The 21,292-nt window shown below is 37.6% G+C and overlaps 2 protein-coding genes, 1 non-coding gene and 1 pseudogene across 3 annotated transcripts; 3 read left to right on the top strand and 1 right to left on the bottom strand.

The window, feature by feature from the left end:
- Positions 1–8,607: 8,607 nt before the first annotated feature.
- Positions 8,608–11,855, top strand: LOC137731818 (hydroxyproline O-galactosyltransferase GALT6-like; annotated as a pseudogene).
- Positions 11,856–11,950: 95 nt separating this feature from the next.
- LOC137731817 (uncharacterized) lies at positions 11,951–13,487 on the bottom strand. The gene is made up of 2 exons (XM_068471048.1): positions 12,341–13,487; positions 11,951–12,214 (listed from the first exon to the last, which is right to left on the bottom strand). Exons 1-2 carry the CDS (start codon positions 13,209–13,211, stop codon positions 12,165–12,167), a joined length of 921 nt encoding a protein of 306 aa, XP_068327149.1. The 5' UTR covers positions 13,212–13,487; the 3' UTR covers positions 11,951–12,164.
- Positions 13,488–15,580: 2,093 nt separating this feature from the next.
- LOC137731362 (pentatricopeptide repeat-containing protein At1g05670, mitochondrial-like) lies at positions 15,581–21,026 on the top strand. Its single transcript, XM_068470467.1, has 4 exons — positions 15,581–17,933; positions 18,483–18,562; positions 19,681–20,033; positions 20,480–21,026. Exons 1-4 carry the CDS (start codon positions 15,691–15,693, stop codon positions 20,855–20,857), a joined length of 3,054 nt encoding a protein of 1,017 aa, XP_068326568.1. The 5' UTR covers positions 15,581–15,690; the 3' UTR covers positions 20,858–21,026.
- TRNAG-GCC (transfer RNA glycine (anticodon GCC)) lies at positions 19,027–19,097 on the top strand. Its single transcript has one exon. It is a non-coding gene; the product is annotated as a tRNA-Gly (tRNA).
- Positions 21,027–21,292: the final 266 nt, after the last annotated feature.

Raw genomic sequence — 21,292 nt, 5'->3', positions numbered from 1 at the left:
AATTTGGAGCCTTTTAGATTTATGGTCAAATGACCACTTTGCCCTCAATTTTGTTCGTTTATCACTCTTTTGTTATAACTTCAAATTACGTTTCGTTCGCGCTCACGCGTCCGTATCGACGAGTACTATCCAAATATGTAAAGAAATCTGGAAAAATACATAAGGATCAAATATGACCTCATAGAATTCCGTTTCATCCACTAGGGGTAATTTCATCCTTTTACTTGTCGAAAAAAATTATACGTCACAAATTCAAACGCGTCAAAACTAAGAATACGAAATACGTAATTTTAAATAGTGAAATCCAGGGACGGGATTTCACAGTCTTCTTCCACACTCACGACATAAGTGTTCTTCACAACAACAATCTCCCTCTGAGCGTCAATCTCCTTCTTCGCAACAGTCATTCTCTCAGTGCCAATCACCTTCCCAACATACTTCATCATCTCGTCAGAATATACTTTATCAATATTTTCCTCTGTATCCATATCCATGATCAACACAATTTTATCGCCCCTAGCCGTACCAGCCATCGTTGTTCCATCCCATGCCTCACCAATCACCATCCTGGAGAGTTTACTGGAATGCTTAATGACACAGACTTTTTGCAACAAGTCATGTCTCCACATGAGAAGGTTCCTACAAATCACGATTGATGCTTTTGGTTTTGTACTATTTTGTGGTACTTGGAATATGTTTTTATTAACTTGTTGGGATAAATTTGATACTTTTATATTGTATTATGTACGCTTTATTGAAACATTTGCGTTATGTATTATGAGACAAGTTTTATACCTTTATTTTATGTACAATATTTAATGTTAAAATTTCAATAATAATGCATTTAGCTTTAATAATATGAATTTAAATTTGGTTATTAAAATTATGAATGTAAATTTGGTAATTAAAATCAATTATAAATAATATTGATGTTTTTTTTAATTTAAATTTTATTTAGAGTGAATAAATCTACACCAAATGTAAAAAATCAAATATAATTAAATGATATATTTAAATGTAAATAATAAAGGAGGGGCATTATTAATCGTCCCTAATTCTATAAATATCCGCATTTAATATGTTTTCCACGCCAGATTAGCTTACGTGCAGAAAATGTATTAGGGGCGGATATAAGTACTTATTTGCCCCTATTTACTAATAGCCATGCCACTTTTAGGTGCAAATCTAATATCCGCCACTCCTAACTATTGGGGTCACGACAGTTTCATACCTCATCTTTTAAAATTGACAATGTCATAGCACATCTTACGAATTTGTGACAATGTCATATCTCCATCAATTTTTCTGTTAGTTTTTCTGTTAAATGCTGACGTGGCAAGAGACGGGGACCACTTTCTATTAAAAAATTAATAAAATATTATTAAAAACTAAAAAAATATTTAATATATTTTAAATATTAAAATAATAAATAAAAGTAAAATTAAAAAAAAAAAAAAAGGTAAAGTACAAAAAACTACCTCAACTATTGGGGTCACGACAGTTTCATACCTCATCTTTTGAAATTGACAATGTCATACCGCATCTTACGAATTTGTGACAATGTCATACATCCGTCAATTTTTCTGTTAAGTACTGACGTGGCTTGATTCGGGACATACTTTCTATTAAAAAATTATTAAAAACTAAAAAAAAAAAATTTAATATTTTTTAAATATTAAAATAATAATAAAAAACAGAGGAAAAAAAAAAACCATCAGTTCGTCCCTCCCCTCCCCCTCCCCCTCCTCTCTCTTCTCCCCATCTTCATTTTCTTCCCCCCACCTGCAAACCCAAAAAAATAAAAAAAATAAAAAAATTTTGAAAACCCAACAACCCTTTGCGGAAGAACAAGAAGGAGAATGAGGAGGAGGAGGAGGAGGAAGAAGAAGAAGAAGAAGAGGAAAAAAAGAAGGGAGAAGGAGAAGGAGGAAGAAGAAGAAGAGGAAGAAAAGGAGGAGAGGAAGAAAAAATAAAAAAAAAATTGAAAACCCATCAACACCCCCCTGCGGAAGAAGGAGAAAGAGAAGGAGGAGGAGGAAGAAGAAGAAAAGGAAAAAAAGGAGGAATGAAATTTTTTTTTTTTTTTTTTTTTAAACCATCAACTCCCCTGTTGAAGAAAAAGAAGAAGAAGAAGAAGAAGAGAAAAAAAAGAAGGAAAAAAACAAAAGAAAATTTTGAAAACCCATCAAACCCCAAATCCACCACTTTCATCCATTCTCCACATCCTCTTCCGCACTCATCCTCCACCTTCTCTGCTCACCCATCTTCCTACCGACGGGATCTGGGGTTTTTATTTTTATTTTTATTTTTTCTGGGTTGCAGGAGGGAGAAGAGTGTGGGTGGGTGTGGGTGTGGGTGTGGGTGTGGGTGTGGGGGGAAGACAAATTGGATTTTTTTTTTTTTTTTTTTGTTGGGATTTGCAGGTGGGGGAAGAAGATGAAGATGGGGAGAGGAGAGAGAGGAGGGAGGAAGGGGGAGGGGAGGGACGAAATGAGGGGTTTTTTTTTTTTTTCTTCTGCTTTTTATTATTATTTTAATATTAAAAAAATATTAAATAATTGTTTTTTAGTTTTTAATAATTTTTTAATAGAAAGTAGGTTCCAAATCAAGTCACGTCAGCACTTAACAGAAAAACTAACAGAAAAATTGATGGAGGTATGACATTGTCACAAATTCGTAAGATGCGGTATGACATTGTCAATTTTAAAAGATGAGGTATGAAACTGTTGTGACCACAATAGTTGAGGTAGTTTTTTGTACTTTACCCTTTTTTTTTTATAATTTTACTTTTATTTATTATTTTAATATTTAAAAAATATTAAATATTTTTTTTAGTTTTTAATAATATTTTAATAGAAAGTGGTTCCCATCTCTTGCCACGTCAGCATTTAACAGAAAAATTGACGGAGGTATGACATTGTCACAAATTCCTAAGATGCAGTATGACATTGTCAATTTTAAAATATGAGGTATGAAACTGTCATGACGCCAATAGTTGAGGTATGCAAATGTTTTGGCCTTTACTTTTTCTTAGTTTTGTAGTGTTGACATCTCGGTTAGAGTAAATGATACATCATTTGTTACCGATATGTATCTATATGGTATTTTTTATATCTCTTTTGGAGATGATCTTAATCGTCTAGGACGAATTCTAGGTTTGTATTTCACATGATATGTTCTGGATTCGATTCTTGATACTCATGAATCACACGATGGTAACTAGAAGAAGACTGAAATATCTCTGTGAGGTTGTCCGACCCTGAAAGGAGGACTACAAAGGTGAAGCCACCGTTGGCTCTTTTTATTTTAACCAAAAAAAAAAACATGTGGTAATCATGTAGTACGCGTGACTTAAATCCAAAAAGAAAACCTACTCGATTGTGACTGTCATCGATTCATCCTTGTATGAATTTTAAGCCACGGGAACGAATTCAACCTAATTAATTAGTTGCATGATGCTGAAAAGTTTCTATTTGACAAAGTACCACCTATAAATTGATCTTTTGAGAACTGCAAAGTAGCGTTGTAAGTATGTTGTGAACTGTAATAGAGCGCGTAGGTTGTGGAACCGACATAAAAAACGCATTATAATGTAATGGATCGTAACATTATGCGATATTGTAACGATTAATAAAAAGACAAAAGACTTCTCTCTTCTTTCTATTTATGAGGGAGTTGCATGGTCTATAGTGGACCTTTGTTACACCAAAATTAACATCGAACCAATTATTATTTAACGATATCGTTTGGTTCTGTTTCAACCAAGGCCTATAAGCTATATCGAAGGTTATACATTCGTCATTCCTACTTGATATTCCAAAGAAATTCACTTAAAATTTCAGAGTTTTATGCTTGATAGAATCTTATGCAAGTGGCGCACACTGAGGAGTAAGACGCACCTCAATGGTCTCAAAAGTTAATTTTGAACAAAAAGAAACATTTGTATCAAGTTCGACTTGTTTCCTCTTAAAAACTAAATAATCAAGTTACATTACAAAACTTTGCTGAGATTAAATTTGCTAAATCATTTTTATAACGGTATTTGAGAATTTTTCTTGCCACATACTCACCTGTTTGATTTGATTGTTTTTATTTGTTATAGAGAAAATAAAAATTGTCATGGATAAAAGAAACAATAAAATTTCTCCTTCTAGAATTAGAAAACGACATGCAATTGGACGTATGGCTGACTTTTTATTTTATTATGGCGATAATAAACTTAGAATTTCTTCTAATACTACAAAAATAAGCGGTGTGACATATCCTTTTTTTTATTTCTCACACATTCTTTTAATTTTTAACTATCAAATCGAATAAATTGAAAAATAACAAATGATAGAAATTACCAAAAAATGTGTGAGAAGTAAACAACACACCTCACAAAAATAATAATCAAATTGTCTTCAACAATTGCTTATGCTTTATCTGCATGACCTGAATTCTCCTTGAAGTAATAACCATATTCATGGCGCGAGTAAAATATCTATTATGAAATGGCTTCTCATTTTTAAATATACTAGCATTTTTGTATTCCAAATTTGCCAGCAGATAGCTAGAGCTTTACTTAAACTATTCATTGTACTCTTATCATTGTGTGGTAAGCCACACAGCCATTCACTTACGTGAGGTTACTGTCAATATTTAAAAATAAAGCATCATTTGAGCAGTTCCATACCTGTTTTACATACGAGTAATGGAGGAAAAGGTGATCCTGATCCTCCTCATGATTATTACACAACGGACATTTGTTATCCAAGGTTGTTATAAACTTGCTAAGCCTATTTCTAGTTTGTAATTTCTCCTTCACAAGGCTCCAGGTGAACAACTTAATTTTGGAGAAACAACTTGCTTCCAGATCTTATTCAGAAACCTTTGCTTTGAAGAGGAATCCAAATCCTCGATTTGAAGCCACGTTCCTGATTACGTGTTTTGATTTTCTGCTAACCTCCTTTTAATCATTTTTTTGTTGTTATTATACGAAGGGGAACAAATCTCAAAAAGAGAATAAAAAGGTGACCAGGTGGTCCACAGGTGAAGAATCCGAGGGTGTATGAAGTTCTATGAACTACCCCATAGTTTTCATTACAAAATTTGAATTTGAGAAATATTAAGACCATCTTTAATTTTTAGATTAAAATTTAAATTGTTAACACAAAACATTTATATTTTAATTCAGAAATAAATTTTTTTACTCCAATTATTTTGAGTTAAATTTTGAGTTCATAATTATTAAGAAAATAATTTAGGATAATATTTTTTTGAAGTAACTTTTTTTTTTAAATAAAAATTATGTAAACTATCATAATTTAATTTTATGAACATTTTAACCTAAAAATATTTAGATTCCGATAAATATTAAAAAATCACTACACCGACACCATGAAACTCATGGAACACTATGAAAGAATATGAAACATATAAAGAATTTATTTTTCAGTTACTTTAACTGTTAGATTTAAATTTGAACCGTTAGATCTTTTTTTTCAACCGTTGAATTTGATCATATTAGATCTTAGCCGTTGAATTCAATAAATTTATAAATATAAAACTAAACAAATATATATATATATATATATATATATATATATATATATATAGTGGACCATCCCTACTAACTCGAGGGAATCTTGACCTAAAGTTGCCCAATAAATGATTTTTGGGTTAAAACTCATATTTACCCTTAGGGTTGGAGCAGATTTAGAACCTAAAATTTGAGTTTTACTCCAAGGGTTGAAATATGTCTAAAGAGACTATTTAAACAATGAGACTTTTCATAGATTCATCGTCACTTTATTTTTTTTGCACAATTTTCATACTAAAAATATAAACTTGATCATCTTAAATTTATGGGTAAATTACATTTTACCCCCCTTAAGTTTGGGATCGATTTCAATTTCTTACATCTTTAAAACATTTCAATTTCATACATTTACTTATCATTTTATTTCAATTTCATACATCTGTTAGAAAATCCGTTAAGTGATGACTTGGCAAATATGAGATCCATATTTGTGCTGTCATGGCTGACAAATTTATGCCAGCGGTAAAAAAATAATTTTTTATACATTTAAAAACCCACCTCCCTCTCGTCCACTTTCTTCACCTCCCCTCCCATCCAAAAACCCACCCCATCCCACCCCACCCCACCTCCCCCACTTTCCATAACCTCCTCGTCGTCTCCCTTCACCCCCTGCACAGCATCGCCGCCGACAACAGGCCCAGCGATGGCAACCTCTTCAAAATCTCCCAAAGATAGCTCGCCGGCAGACCGCCCAAACCCGTAGCCAAATCTATATAGTCCCCGGAGTCTCCGAACTCGTCAAGGTCCGGAGAGTCAAAACCGCCACCCAGCTCGTCACCAAGATCGCGATCAACGTCACCATGCCCAGCCAGAAGACCATGTGCTCAAGGACCACTAGAGGCTGCTTCAGCGATCGGCGTGCGTAAAGGAAGATCCACGCTCCGGTGAGGGAGACGACAGTGAGAAGAGAGGAGGGGCTGGAGATGAGGGAGTAGGCGACTGAAGGGGGATGAGGGAAGGGGTTCAGGGGATTTTGGGATTTTTGGGAGGAGGGGTGCGTGGTGGGCGAAGGGGATTTTGGAAATAAATTTTTTTTTAATTTTTCTTTAATTAATTTTTTAATTTTTTAATTAAGTGTTTAGTCATGTGACACAAATGTGGCAGCCACGTCATCACAAATGAGGACTCCATATTTGCCACATCATCACTTAACGATTAATTTAATAGATTTTTTAACGGTTGTATGAAATTTAAAAAAAAGAAAAAAAATACTCAATGTATGAGATAAAAATGTTTTAAAAATATTGTATGAGGTTGTAATTGTAACGAAACCTGAGAGGGTAAAATGTAATTTACCCTAAATTTATTTATTTTTTTATAATTAATTTATGTTATTTGATCATCGTAAATTTCTTCAATTTGACATTGAAAATTGAACTGTGATTATAAAAAGAGAAATGCTAACGAGATTCTCTCAAAGTGAGACTCTTTATGGACTATCTGTCACCTAATAATTTAACGTCAATTCTTGTGCTAATATTATAAAATATTGTACCAACAAATAATTTAACGTCAATTCTTGTGCTAATATTATAAAATATTGTACCAAAAACATGAGGTGACAGATAGTCTATGAAAAATTCTACTTTTGAAAGAGTCTTCTTGACATTTCTCTTGTAAAAAATAAAAAAGAAGTGTGTGAATAGTAGGAGTGTAACTCAGGTGGGTTAAGCAGGTTGGATGGTCAAACCAACCCTTCACAATTCGGGTTTGAATTCGCCCAACTTTATCCAGTTCAATCTTATAACACTTGATTTTGCATTTAAAAAAAAAAATTGAACCAAAATATCATCATTCATACAAAAGTTGAAACAAACAACTTGGAAATTATTTCTAATGTTTCAACCATGCAAAATTAAAATTAAATTATAAAACGCATACCAAAGCTTCAACCAAAAGCAATGTAAAAGTGATACTCTCATTCATTATCCATATGAAAACCGACAATAAATATCAAATTAGCATTCAAAAATTTATATATAACTTATATAATATGAAGTGAGATGGGTATTATGTGCATAAACGAATTTGTGCTTAAAATCGGGTTGTGTTTGGATTGACATGGGCGGGAAAGACATCAACCCAAGCCAACTCAAGGTGATTGGGTTGAGGTCCGGTTGGATTTGGGCAAGTTTTTTCTTCGTTCTAATCTGACCAATCGAATTTGAAATCCAGTAGGACATGATGGGATACCAGTTGACCCAACTCAAGTTACACCCCAACTAAATAACACCAACTTAAATAATTATTAAAGGGGGTGTGTTATCCACACACACCATTTTTACTTCTTTCATACTCTTTTAATTTTCGGCCGTCGGATCGAATGAATCAAAGAATATTAAAGGATATAAATTAACAATGACTGTGAAAAAAAAGTAAAAAATAATGTGTAGTGTAGATAACACATCATTTATTTTGTAATAAATAATTAATTACAAAAAAAAAAAATTACTCTAACCACGTGCCGACACCATGTCGGACTTATTTTGTAAGCTAGTTCCGTAAAACGGCGCGGTTACACTCTTGTGGATTCTGAAACTAAACAATATTTAGAAATTCAAAGGCGTCAATTCGCCAAAGACTAATGTCTGAAAAATTCAAGCTTTCTCTCTGCCTGTGGGTGCGAATTAACCCTTGATTTTCCCCAAATTCTTCAAATTTAGGGTTTACAGCAGGAGCAGCATAGCAGAGAAAATCAGTGCCGGTGATCGTTTTATGCCCATTGTCCTAAAAGGGCAAAAGTTTTGAGGGGTGTTGTGGGAATAAAAGTACCCAAATGAAGCGACGCAAGTTCGATTCCTTGCTGCCGCCGAGTCGACTCAGAATGTTTCAGGTTTTATTTGGGGCAGTGTTCGTCTACTTGCTCCTGATCAGCTTCGAAATACCCCATGTTTTGAAATCCGGGTTCGGGTCGTCGGGTTTGGACGACGGGCTGCTCGAGACACTGGAGGACGCATTTCCCATGACGTTTTGGCTCGAGAGCGAGGAGGAAATGGGCGAGAGGGACGCCCCGAGCAGGCCGGCTCACCGTACCGGACTCCCCAGCGGCAAATGCGGGAGGTCAAGAAAGTTTCCGGCTTGGTGTTCGAGGACACTCTGTTCGGCGGCAATGTCAGTAAGGACCAAGTCTCCGAGCTTCACAGAACTGCCAAGAGCGCTTGGGCAGCTGGGAAGGAGCTGTGGGCGGAGCTTGAGGCCAGAAAGCTTGAGTCTGACCTGGAGACCAAGCCCGAGAACCGCTCCGAGCCGTGCCCGGGCTCGTTTTTTCTGTCCGGGTCCCAATTCGAGTCCCTGAAACGGGTAATGGTTATTCCCTGCGGGATGACTCTCGGGTCTCACATAACGGTGGTGGGCACGCCGAGGTGGGCCCACTCGGAGTACGACCCGAAGATTGCGATACTGAAGGAGGGGGACGAGGCGGTGATGGTCTCTCAGTTTATGATGGAGTTGCAGGGTTTGAAGAACATGGAGGGGGAGGACCCGCCGAGGATACTGCATTTCAATCCGAGGTTGAAGGGGGATTGGAGTGGGAAGCCGGTGATCGAGCAGAACACTTGTTACCGGATGCAATGGGGGTCGGCCCTCCGCTGCGAGGGGTGGAAGTCCCTGGCTGATGAAGATACCTGTAGGTGGCTTCAATGTGTTCTAATTGCTTTGCTTAATGAATTGAGAAATAAGGGGTCTTTGTGTTTTTGGGTTGTATTTAACTAAATTATAGTTTGGTAGGTAAAGAGTATATTATATTAGATGTGCCAATCTGATCTAAATAAAGCGGTTGCGATTCCATTATTTGGTGAGATTGTTATGTGTTTTCTGATTCTTTTGTTTTGTGAAGTTGATGGACAGGTGAAATGTGAGAAATGGATTCGTGACGATGACAATAAGTCGGAAGAATTGAAGGTCACATGGTGGTTGAACAGGCTGATAGGACGAACAAAGAAGGTGACCATAGACTGGCCATACCCTTTTTCAGAGGGAAAGCTGTTTATTCTTACTGTAAGTGCTGGTTTGGAAGGTTTCCATATCAATGTTGATGGTAGGCATGTCACTTCTTTCCCTTATCGCACTGTGTACCTTTGTGTTGTGATATTAACCTACAATGTAAGGAATGCGGAATATCTTAAAATCTTATTCACGGATTGACAGGGATTTGTTCTTGAGGATGCTACCGGACTATCTGTAAATGGAGACATTGATGTGCACTCTGTGCTTGCAGCCTCCTTGCCCACATCACATCCTAGTTTTTCGCCTCGGATGCACCTTGAAATGGTTACGAAGTGGAAATCTCCGTTTCTTCCCTATGGGCATGTAGAGTTGTTTGTTGGCATTCTGTCTGCTGGCAACCATTTTGCGGAGCGTATGGCTGTGAGAAAGTCTTGGATGCAGCATAAATTAATCAAATCTTCGCGTGTTGTGGCTCTTTTTTTTGTAGCACTGGTAAGGAATGTAGAATGTTTGTTTTGTGCTTTGATAAATGTCAAGTATTTACAGTATTTGGAATTATATTTTGACAGCATGGAAGAAAGGACATAAATGTAGAGCTTATGAAAGAAGTAGATTATTATGGGGACATTGTTATAGTTCCTTATATGGATAACTATGATCTGGTAGTATTGAAGACTGTTGCAATTTGTGAATATGGGGTAAGCTTCATAACAGGACTTCAAATTGGCTTTACTTATTTTTTTCTTATGGATATACTTAACATCAATGTATGTGGTTCTTTACAGGTTCGCACTGTGCCTGCAAGGTATATCATGAAGTGCGATGATGACACATTTGTCAGGGTGGATGCTGTGCTCAAGGAAGCACGGAAAATTCATGGGTATAGAAGCTTCTATATTGGAAATATGAACTACCACCACAACCCTCTTCGCCATGGTAAATGGGCAGTGACATATGAGGTATGCATTCTTCTGCTCTTCACCAATGATTCTAAACAACAAATTATACAAACTTGAGATTGATGTACAACTTCACTGTTTGTAAGTCCTTTCTGGTATTCTCTAAACCATTAAGTAATTCTGATCTTCTCAAGCTGTATATGTCCTTTAAATATATTGCTTAATGCGGTTAACATTCTTTTCTCTGATTTTAAGGACAAATGTTTACAACTTGTGATTTACAAGTTTATCTTCGAATGCTTAGCTTTGATCTTGTGCCTCATGTTAATACGTTTTCTGGTAAATTCTGTTTGTGACTACTCTTAGTTGAGTGTTGATGCTTTGGATTAGAGTAATATTTTTTAGCAATCAAGAGACAGAGGAACAAATTTTTACTTAAAAAAGGAGATAGAGGAACCACCATTAATTTGACAGCCTTAATACTCTTACCAAACTCTAGCTTTTAATGTGAATATTTTATTCGGTTTTCTTATCTACCTGATTGTCATTTGCCTCATTGCGTATGTTGTCGTCTGCAATTGTGACTGGTGATAAGAATTAGATAGTATTTAGCTCCTAACAATCAATATGTCATTTAAAGGTGTTGCTTTTTAGTTCACGTTCATATAGAATTCGTATATGGGTTGTGTCATGAGCAATCTCTCATCCTTCATATTTTTCCTTGGTGAGCTCCAGGAATGGCCATAAGAAGATTATCCACCCTATGCAAATGGTCCAGGATACATAATCTCCTCTGACATAGCAAAATCCATCGTATCCGAGTTTGAGAAGCACAAGTTGCGAGTATGTGGTGAAAATACTGTTTTTTCTTGTTAGCATCTGTAGTCCGTGCACAGGTCTCCATATCTTTAAATTAACTTCTGTTCTGTGCAGTTGTACAAGATGGAAGATGTGAGCATGGGAATGTGGGTGGAGCAGTTCAACAAATCTAAACCGGTGGAGTATGTGCACAGCTGGAAGTTCTGCCAGTTTGGGTGCATCGACAACTATTACACCGCGCATTACCAATCTCCGAGACAAATGATATGCATGTGGGACAAACTGCAACAGCAAGGGAAACCCCAGTGCTGCAATATGCGATGACCAGTAATGACGCATTGATCAACATTTTTTTGCTTACAGTATAAAGAATGTGAAAAGAAGAAATACAGAGAAACAAGTTTTGCCGTCATAGTATGCCGTTGTAAATATCCGGTGGGGGTTAGCTCTGTCAAAATTTTCTCACCTAGGTTGCTTTCTCGGTCCCTCATTTACCGTTTTTACAATTGTAAAGAAGCTAGATGGAGAAAGTTACTGTTCTGCCCCTGTAGAATCTAGCCAACCATATGTGGTGATGTAAATGTGGATACAGAAAGAGCCTTTGTAATGAAAGTTGATTCTTTCTGAGTGGTGATAATGCTACAAAAAGATGGAACCAAATTCCCTAATCTTCTTTTTATATGCCATTTCCTTTGGGTTTTTGAATTCTTTTATCTTATTTTTTATATAACATCGGGGCAAGATGACACGTACATTGGTTTAGCTAATTGGCTTAACCTAGTTATCGCTACGAACATTGAGGAGAAATCTCAACAGTTTACAACAAAAAGTTGAATCTCAACATATTTTATAGGATTCATAAAAAGTTCAAACCTCAACTTGCATTTGAACTTTAAAATCCATCTACGAAATTTCACAATCTACACTACCAAAAGCAATAACCAAGCCAAGCAATAGATTAACCAAGTCCCTGCAAAAACATCACAAACAAACTAAGTTGATTAGACCAGTGTACTCTTTGTACCGTCCTGAAATGTGAATAAAAAAATTAAAAAATGAAACCACAAAAGGGTAAAAGGAGAGATTGAATACGTACCAATCTGCCACGATCGAAGCCTTGAACCGTTATTATATGAAGCTCCAAAGAAACAATCATTGGTGGTGTTGATCCCACTGGGGCAATTACATATAAACGAGTTGTAATTCCCATAATACCCGCAAACTCCATTACTCCTCTCACAATTAGCACACGAACTCGGATACTCGTTGTTCACACTAAACTTGTACTTGAGGGCAATCCCGTACTTCCAACTATTAGGATCAGACTCACGTTCGTTGAAGCTGTAAAACCCTGAGTAAGAGCTGCACTGCAGCTTCTCCAAATCCATCTCGAAAGCCGGCCCGAGATCCACCGGCGTGTAAACACAACAGGTGGATGTCGGGAGGTTGATTGTGCTGATCGCCTGACATGAGTACAAGTAGCTACAAATCGGGGCACCTTGGTTGGCACATAGGGAGATTTTTGAGCTGTTTTTTTTGACAGCGTATAGGGAGTTTTGTTGGAAGATTGGAGAGGTGGAAAGTGAGCAGTCGAGTAGGGCAAAAACGTTGTCATCTTGGAAATCGAAGGGTGCGTCCCAGTCTAGGGCAAACCCTTTGGATTGTTGTTTGCATGAACATGTTGACATGGAGGGGTCTGAGATGTACATGACCTTGTTTGTGTAGTCTATGTGGGTGATGGGGTAGGATCCGGTGTGGGTTGTGAAGATGGGGTTTCCCTGGCTGCACGACACGTGAGGGTTGAAGCGCGGGTCGCCACAGCCGGGGTCGCTGCCGAATGGGAACTTGAGGGGGAGTTCGCCGCAGGATCTTTGGCAGGTTTGGGAGGAGATGAAGGTGAGTTGGAGGAGGAAGATGGAGAGGAAGGTGATGGAGAGAGTTGGTGTTGAAGGAGAGCTAAACTTCATATTGTTGTGAGTTTGGAGAGGAGAAAATGATTAGTTTGATGAGAGGGTGTGAAGTGAGGCCTTGGTGCTGTGTTGGTGTCTATATATATTATGAAGTGGAACAAGAAAGCTTAGTGAGTTTACAGTTTCGGGTCTAGAGGTTTTCGATAAATAAAACTACTTGTATTATCTCAACTAATGTCGAGCTAGTGTAAGGTATACTTAAAGAAATAGTATACCAGACGATCACTTGAGATGATACAAGTATTAATATTTCGCCGAAAAGAAGGAGCATGTAGTTTTGGATCTCATCAACCCTTTCGATTGGCAGTAGCTAGTTTTGTTTTTGTTTTCTTCATTCCAGTGAAATAGAGGAAGTCCGGAATCAAACTCGATACCTAAAGTGCAAAGTTAAATGTCCATACCCACTTAGCCAGAATACTAGCTAGCTTTAGATGTTCCGTGATTCTCTTTTCCCTTTTAACAGATGCCTTTGTTCCCCCTGCCTACCTTTGAATTGATTATCTCCCTCCTTCTCAAATGACATCTCGAACAATAATTTAATTAATGGAGACACGAAGTAATAAGTTAATAACCATTTAATCCGATGAACAGTCTAGGAATCAATATTAATTCACCATGCAGTTCTTGGTCACGTAACTCACATGGCTTGTAACCCTAACTATCGACTTGCTTCTGTAGAAAGCACTTATGCTTGAAAGTACTTTATTAAAAACGCCGACACCGGTTTTTAGAATCCGAAATTTTTTTATTTGTTTTTGTCAAATGCACTACTTTGAGCATCCTTAATTAGTTATCTGAAATCACTTTTAACTTTTTCAAAAACATTTTCAAACATAATATATTTTTTGTGATTTGAGATCCCAATACGGCTACCTACCCATAGTTTCGTCCCCAAAGCAATTGTAGCCCTGGCTTTCTATATATTTTTTGAATTTCCATTCACAAACTCAACTTTTTGCTTGGAGTAATGAGTATATATTCCCCACCACTACCACTTCAGCCCTAAATCAGAAAAAAAAGAGAGAGATCAAAAGCATGGTGTTCTGGAATTAAACCGGATTGAAAATGCAGCAATGATGATTTCTCCTCCATTTATTGAACTTTTGCAAATTATTTATGTCATCATCGAAGACATTATTTGTTGATAACGAATTTTATTCTTAATAAGTTTCCTATAATATATGTAACTGGGGAATAGTTCTGTTGGTAGGGTATCCAAACTAAAAAAATTGTTAAGCGCAAGTCGTGGATTGCCTTAGGGGAACTTTACATGTACATGTGAGAGGGGGAATTATACCAAGGGAGAACAACTTACTCAATCACGATGAGTGGCAAGATTATAAGTTTATCACATGACGTTATTTGTTTGGGTGTTTTTCTTTTTGGTACAGTGATGTCCTACCATTAGAGTAAAGGGAGAGAGAGATTTGAGTTAAGTCGCCTAATGATTTTGCCACAATGAATAAGTATTAAATTTGTCATTCAAGTGAGCTGAACTGAAGACCTTCTATTTACAAGTGAAAAATAATACAATCAAACTCTAATGCTAGTAGTGTCATTTGCGGAGATGGTAAACTTGAGATCGACTACCTATGTGTTCTAATTGCATGCAAGTTTCTCTCGTTCAAGTTAAAACACACAATAATATATTTTATAAACTCATTTATCATTTTGAGCCCGGCCCAAGTCTTGGTATTTGATGTCAATAAATTGGCCAAACATATAGGGCCCAGTTAAATATCTTTATCCAGTATTGTTTCTCTCACTAAAATTAAATACCTGCCGGAGGAGAGTGGAGGCTGAATGAAACTCGAGATATTTACAGGCAACAGCCATCCTTCTGAAGACAAGTTTCTGGGAAGTTGGAAGCTTTCGAGCTTTTCACAGTCGACCACTTCTAAGGTAACACCTCTCATGCATCCCAGCTTCAAAAGCTTGTCCCTTTTGCCACCTTGTTTCTTTATTTTTCAGTTTTGAGTACTTTTTATTGATTGCTCACCAAGTGTTTGATAGAATGCGTGAACCACTTTTAATTTGTTTTAGTTAGTGACGGAGTGTGCGTGTGATTGTGAATGTCAATTTGATGAAATTTTTGAACGTTTTATCGGTTTCGGAATCAATGTAGATAGTAGCAACTTGAATGGTTTTATTGCTTTTGCAATCAGAATTTGTTCATTGTTCAGGTATTGCCATGCAATGCAAGTGTGCTACTCTCTGCATTTTAATGAAATTCTCTGTTTGTAAATGATGTTCGGCGAACGAACAAAAGTTGGTTATGTTATGTATGCTTTGATGTATAGGCGCTATATTTTGTTTTACGAGAGTTTTTATATGTTTAGTGTTTGTGTTTAATTGTTACCATATAGGTGATGTGATGAAGCAACCTCTTTGCTTTCGTTCTTCTCAATGGAGGAAAGCCGCTGCATTACTAGAAAAGGGTCCCAAAAATTGTTCTTGATGGGTTCCTTGAGTAGATATGAAGAGGCGCGCCATCTTGTCAGTCTATTGTTTTCAGATCTCCTATCATCGTCCTTGCTTAAATCTTGCTGTAAATTCTTCACTATTCATCTTTAGGAGATGTTTGAGTCATGGAATTTCCTTAGGAGCAACACATACAAGGCCTTTTCCTGACTATTCCCCCAAGAAACCGTCCATCAAAGATGCCGAACTTGTACATCGCATCTCCACCACAATTAAGCTTCGCTGCTCTGAGCCCTTTTGCAGTATTCTGAAGCCTTATGAATCTCATTTCAGGTCTGACCATCTTATTTGGGTCCTCATGAATATTAAGAATGACTATAAACTAGTGTTGGATTTGTTTGACTGGGCATGCTTACGAAGGGAGCCATCATTAGAAGCCCACTGTGTCGTTGTACAAATTGCTGCAGCATCAAGGGATCTTAAAACAGCGCATGAGCTTATTCATAATTTTTGGGCAAAACCCAAGTTAGATGTTAGTGTTTCATTCGCTCGCTTTTCTGATCGGTTGATATACACTTACAAGGATTGGGGTTCAGATCCCCATGTGTTCGATGTTTACTTCCAGGTCCTTGTTGAAACTGGGATGCTCAATGAAGCAAGAAAGCTTTTTGATAAATTGTTGAGCTATGGGTTGGTTATCTCTGTTGATTCCTGTAATTTATTTCTTACTCGGCTATCAAGCACCTTTGATGGGATTGAGATGGCAATAAAGTTTTTCAATGAATATCCTGAAGTGGGTTCTCACTGGAACACCATATCATACAATATTATCATTCATTGTCTTTGTCGATTAGGGAAAATAAAAGAAGCCCACCATTTACTCCTGCAAATGGAGTTGAGGGGTTGTATACCTGATGTTGTAAGTTATAGTACTTTAATCAGCAGATATTGTTATGTTGGAGAACTACAGAAGGTGTTGAAGCTCATCGAGGAAATGAAAATAAAAGGATTGATTCAAAATTCCTATACGTATAACAGCATAATACTCCTTCTATGTAAGACTGGTAAACTATCTGAAGCAGAAATGTTACTGAGGGAGATGATGGTTTTGGGAATACTTCCTGATAATGTTGTCTACACTACTCTAATTGATGGATTCTGTAAGTCGGGGAATGTTCCTGCTGCAAGTAGGCTATTTGACGAAATGCGGGGTAGGAAAGTTGTCCCCGATTATATAACATATACTGCCCTTATTCATGGATTTTGTCAAATAGGGAAGATGACAGAAGCAGATAAGCTCTTCAATGAAATGGTTAGCAGAGGATTAGAACCAGATGAAGTTACTTATACAACACTTATTGATGGTTATTGCAAAGCAGGTGAGATGATAGAGGCGTTTTCTCTTCACAACCAGATGGTTAACATGGGGCTTACCCCAAATGTTGTCACTTATACGGCACTGGCTGATGGCCTTTGTAAAAGAGGGGAGGTAGATGTAGCAAATGAACTTCTTCATGAGGTGTGTAGGAAGGGCCTTCAGCTTAATGTCTGCACTTACAACTCAATTATTAACGGCCTTTGTAAGTCGGGAAACATAGCGGAGGCAGAAAAATTGGTGGAACAAATGGAGGCTGCAGGGCCCTGTCCTGATACTATTACTTATACCACTTTGATGGATGCATATTGTAAGATGAGAGACATGACCAAGGCTCAGAAGGTCCTGCGTGAGATGCTTGATAGAGGGCTTCAACCTACAGTTGTCACATTCAATGTGCTGATGAATGGATTTTGTTTGTCAGGAATGGTGGAAGATGCTGAGAGGCTACTCAAGTGGATGTTGGAGAAGGGTATAGTGCCTAATGCCGCAACCTACAATTCTCTCATGAAGCAGTACTGCATTAGAAATAATATGCGTACTACGACGGAAATTTATAGGAGTATGTGTGCTGGCGGGGTGATTCCTGATAGCAACACCTATAACATTTTGATAAAAGGGCATTGTAAGGCAAGGAATATGAAAGAGGCATGGTTTTTGCATAAAGAAATGGCAGGGAAGGGATTTATTCCCACGTCAAGTTGTTACAGTGCACTTATTAAGGGTTTTTTCAAGAGAAAGAAATTTGCAGAGGCAAGGGAACTATTCGAAGAAATGAGGAGACATGGTGTGGTTGCAGATAGAGAAACATACAACATTTTTGTTGATATGAACTATGAAGAAGGGAACATGGACATTACTCTTGATCTTTGCGACGAAATTATAGAGAATTGTCTTGTTGGCAAGCCCAAGAACGAAGACACGTAGCAGAATTGCTCTAATGGGATCTCTTGGACAGAAATTCAGTTTTAGTTCCTGCGGAATCGCATCTGCGATATTATCATCACGGTAATAGTTCTCATCCCGATGTGTTTAGTATGATATAGGATATTGCACAGCCTCTCTGAAATGATGATATATTGAAATGTTAGTAAGTTCTTATTGGTATCATTTCTAGACCTTTTCCCATTACTTGATCAATCTATACTGCGCAGGTTATGAGCTATTACTCTTTGTTAGCCAGGGACCTACGTGTGTACCTGGCTATCGAACATTTGATACGAAATCAAAGATAGATGAAGCTGGGCCCTAAGTAGTAGGGCTGTTCCGTAAACAGATCCAAGCAATCTCAAGATGGCTATTTCGCTCGAATGTTCTGTTGGATTTCATCACTGCCCAAATGTTCTGTAAACACGAACCTCCTGGTATGTGTAGATTTTTCTTCTTTCATGATTTGACATGAAACCGTTCCATGCAGCTTAGAAATGTTATGTCAGCATTCTTCTGATCTTAACTACTGTGGCTGGGTGCAGCACTCTTGGTAAAGTTGGAGGATGTAAAAGCAGAGAACATGCAGAAGTGCCTGCATCCCAGAAAATCAGCAAAGAAAAAAGTTAAGCTGATACGGCGTCACCAGGGGCTAATCGCAAATACAACTGCTTCAAGGGCCAACTTAAGACCAAAGAGACCGAGCGAGAATGAAGGACTCGGAAGGAACTCGGAAGAATTGCAAACTTCGGGCTGCCCCCGAAATGCTTTCTGGTCTCAACGAGCCATTCCATTGCTTTGAACCCCCGATAGATTTGTAACATGACTGTTTTTTGCAAAGATTGCCGCTACTTGTGTTACTGTGTATGTTTACAAACAAAACCAACAAATCAATACAAAAAATAGTCATTAGTTTTTCTAGTAACGATTTTGAATTCCATTTTCTGTACACACTTCATGTGAATTATGAAATCTACACACAAGTAATGAAAATCAGTTTATTCAAGAAATTCAACTCGGCTCACAGCTGTGTGATGTCACTTTTTTTTATATATCGATATTATAGAAAGAGTGCACACCAAAGCAGTAGCACCAGTGGTCTAGTGGTAGAATAGTACCCTGCCACGGTACAGACCCGGGTTCGATTCCCGGCTGGTGCATTTTCCATGATATTAATTTTTTTTTTCTTCTTTTGTCTTAGTTTCGTAAATATGACAGTATATGATATCTCCTTTATCAATCTTTTATCACATTTATTTTTTTTGTGAGAGATGTGTGCAGGGATCAAGTGCGTTCTGACGTGCAAGAATAAGCCACGCAGTTCCAGTTGTCGTCGTCTTACGTGCTCCCACCTCCGCCGCACGACACACCAACTACCTATCTGACAATACCGACTAGAACTAGGTTCAAATACGCTGAAAGTCAATACGGCAAACAAATCACTGTCGAAATTTTTTAGATCCACGAGTTCGAAGGATCTTACTCTAACACACTGATATTATTTCTAATTTTATCAATTATCCAATCCATTAAATGTGAAATTTTATTATAAAAAAATCTGTATTAGTTAAAGTAAAATAATCATATTTAACTTCCACCACCGACGTGGGATTGCCACACATATTGTCATTACTTTTACACCAAACTGTCACTTTCTAAGCCTCTACCTTCTCCTTACTATCTTTCATGCACATTCATAAATAACCGGATCCCAAACCACAGATTTTGCATCTGCATTTTGAGAGCCTTTCGAGTTTGCGAGTAAATCTGAATCAATCATGGCGAAGAGCAACGTGAAGGTTTTGGGAGCTTGGCCGAGCCCATACGTGATGAGGGCTCGGATCGCGCTCAATATCAAGTCGGTGGAGTATGAGTTTCTGGAGGAGACATTCGGATCCAAAAGCCAGCTTCTGCTCCAGTCCAATCCCGTCCACAAGAAAATCCCAGTTCTGATTCATGGCGACAAGCCCGTTTGTGAATCTCTCATCATTGTTGAGTACATCGATGAGGTTTGGTCCTCTGGCCCATCTATCCTCCCTTCTGACCCGTTCGATCGCGCTACTGCAAGATTCTGGGCTGCCTATATCGATGAGAAGGTAACTGCATGGTTTTTCTTCATGTCCTTAATTTTTAATTGTTGTAGGCTGATCTCATTAATTTATTATTATTCTTTTGGATTATCCAGTTAAATGTAAGGGATTTGATGAATGATGCACGTCGCTTTTTTATTCTTTGCTATTTAAAATATGGGGTGGTTGCGGCGACGGCAGAGAAATCACGGCTCCGACCCTCCAAAGTGGGGCGGACAACCGCCAATCTCCCTGGAGCGGAGCCTCATAATTTAACCAGTGTGATTCATTACTTGATAAAATATGTTTAAAGGTTTTGTTGCTAGTCTTTCTCTTTATTACGTCTCGAATAAGATCTATTTGGAATTGCTTATAGAATGATTAATATCTGCATAATTACTTCGTACAAAAGATTTTTCCAAACGTGTTTTAAAATATGTTCACTTTTGTAAACATTGGTGCCGCTGGTGCAGTGGTTTCCGGCGATGAAAGGCATTGGTGCTGCTCAAGGAGATGATGCAAGGAAGGCAGCAGTCGAGAAAGTTGCCGAGGGGCTAGCTCAGTTGGAGGAAGCCTTTCAGAAAACCAGCAAAGGCAAGGACTTCTTTAGTGGAGACAAAATTGGGTACCTAGACATTGCGTTCGGGTGCTTCTTGGGGTGGCTCAGAGTCACAGAGAAAATGAATGGGGTCAAACTTCTGGACGACGCAAAGATCCCAGGGCTGGTCAAATGGGCTGAGAAGTTCAGTGCAGATCCTGCCGTGAAGGATGTTATGCCGGAGACTGACAAGCTGGCTGAGTTTGCTAAGATTCTTGCGGCCAAAACGAGAGGTGCATGGGCTCCCAAGTGATGAATTAGTGAATCTAATTAACGGATCTTGTTTATTTAAACGAGTGATTAAGTCGGATGTGTTAGACTGCTGTAGTTTGGTAAACTCGTGGACTTTGGCCTGTTTTATTTTGCGTCTGGTTTTTATGTTAATTTGACAGTGAAATAAAATCATTTACGTGCTTCTATTAGTTCAATATTTGTTTTTTATATAAACCATTCTTAATTATAATATGCGTAAACGATACAGTTGAAAGAAAATAATTATGTGAATAATTGTCAACTATTGATACGTTGTGAGATTCACTTGTGCTACTTTCGTCTTGCGCACAGGGGCTCAGAATCAGAACAGTTATAGGGTAGGGTTAAATTCTTGGAATGAATCTAAAAACTTCACTCAAAAGTCAAGGCTTGCAATTTTTATTTTGGCACAAGCACGAAAAATCTCTAAAAACAA

This window comes from Pyrus communis, chromosome 4 (assembly GCF_963583255.1).
Source record: "Pyrus communis chromosome 4, drPyrComm1.1, whole genome shotgun sequence".
Lineage (NCBI taxonomy): Eukaryota > Viridiplantae > Streptophyta > Magnoliopsida > Rosales > Rosaceae > Pyrus > Pyrus communis.
The sequence above is the reverse complement of the archived record's forward strand: the minus strand, read 5'-3'. Positions and strand labels throughout refer to the sequence as shown.

Bases quoted from the DNA above. Each gene is read 5' to 3' on its own strand.
- LOC137731817 (XM_068471048.1), bottom strand. From the start codon at position 13,211: ATGAAGTTTAGCTCTCCTTCAACACCAACTCTCTCCATCACCTTCCTC. The intron at 12,215-12,340 runs GTACGTATTCAA...ATGTTTTTGCAG, and splicing joins GCTTCGATCGTGGCAGATTG to GGACTTGGTTAATCTATTGC.
- LOC137731362 (XM_068470467.1), top strand. From the start codon at position 15,691: ATGAAGAGGCGCGCCATCTTGTCAGTCTATTGTTTTCAGATCTCCTAT. The intron at 17,934-18,482 runs GTAGCAGAATTG...GGCTGGGTGCAG, and splicing joins AAGCCCAAGAACGAAGACAC to CACTCTTGGTAAAGTTGGAG. The intron at 20,034-20,479 runs GTAACTGCATGG...CCGCTGGTGCAG, and splicing joins CTGCCTATATCGATGAGAAG to TGGTTTCCGGCGATGAAAGG.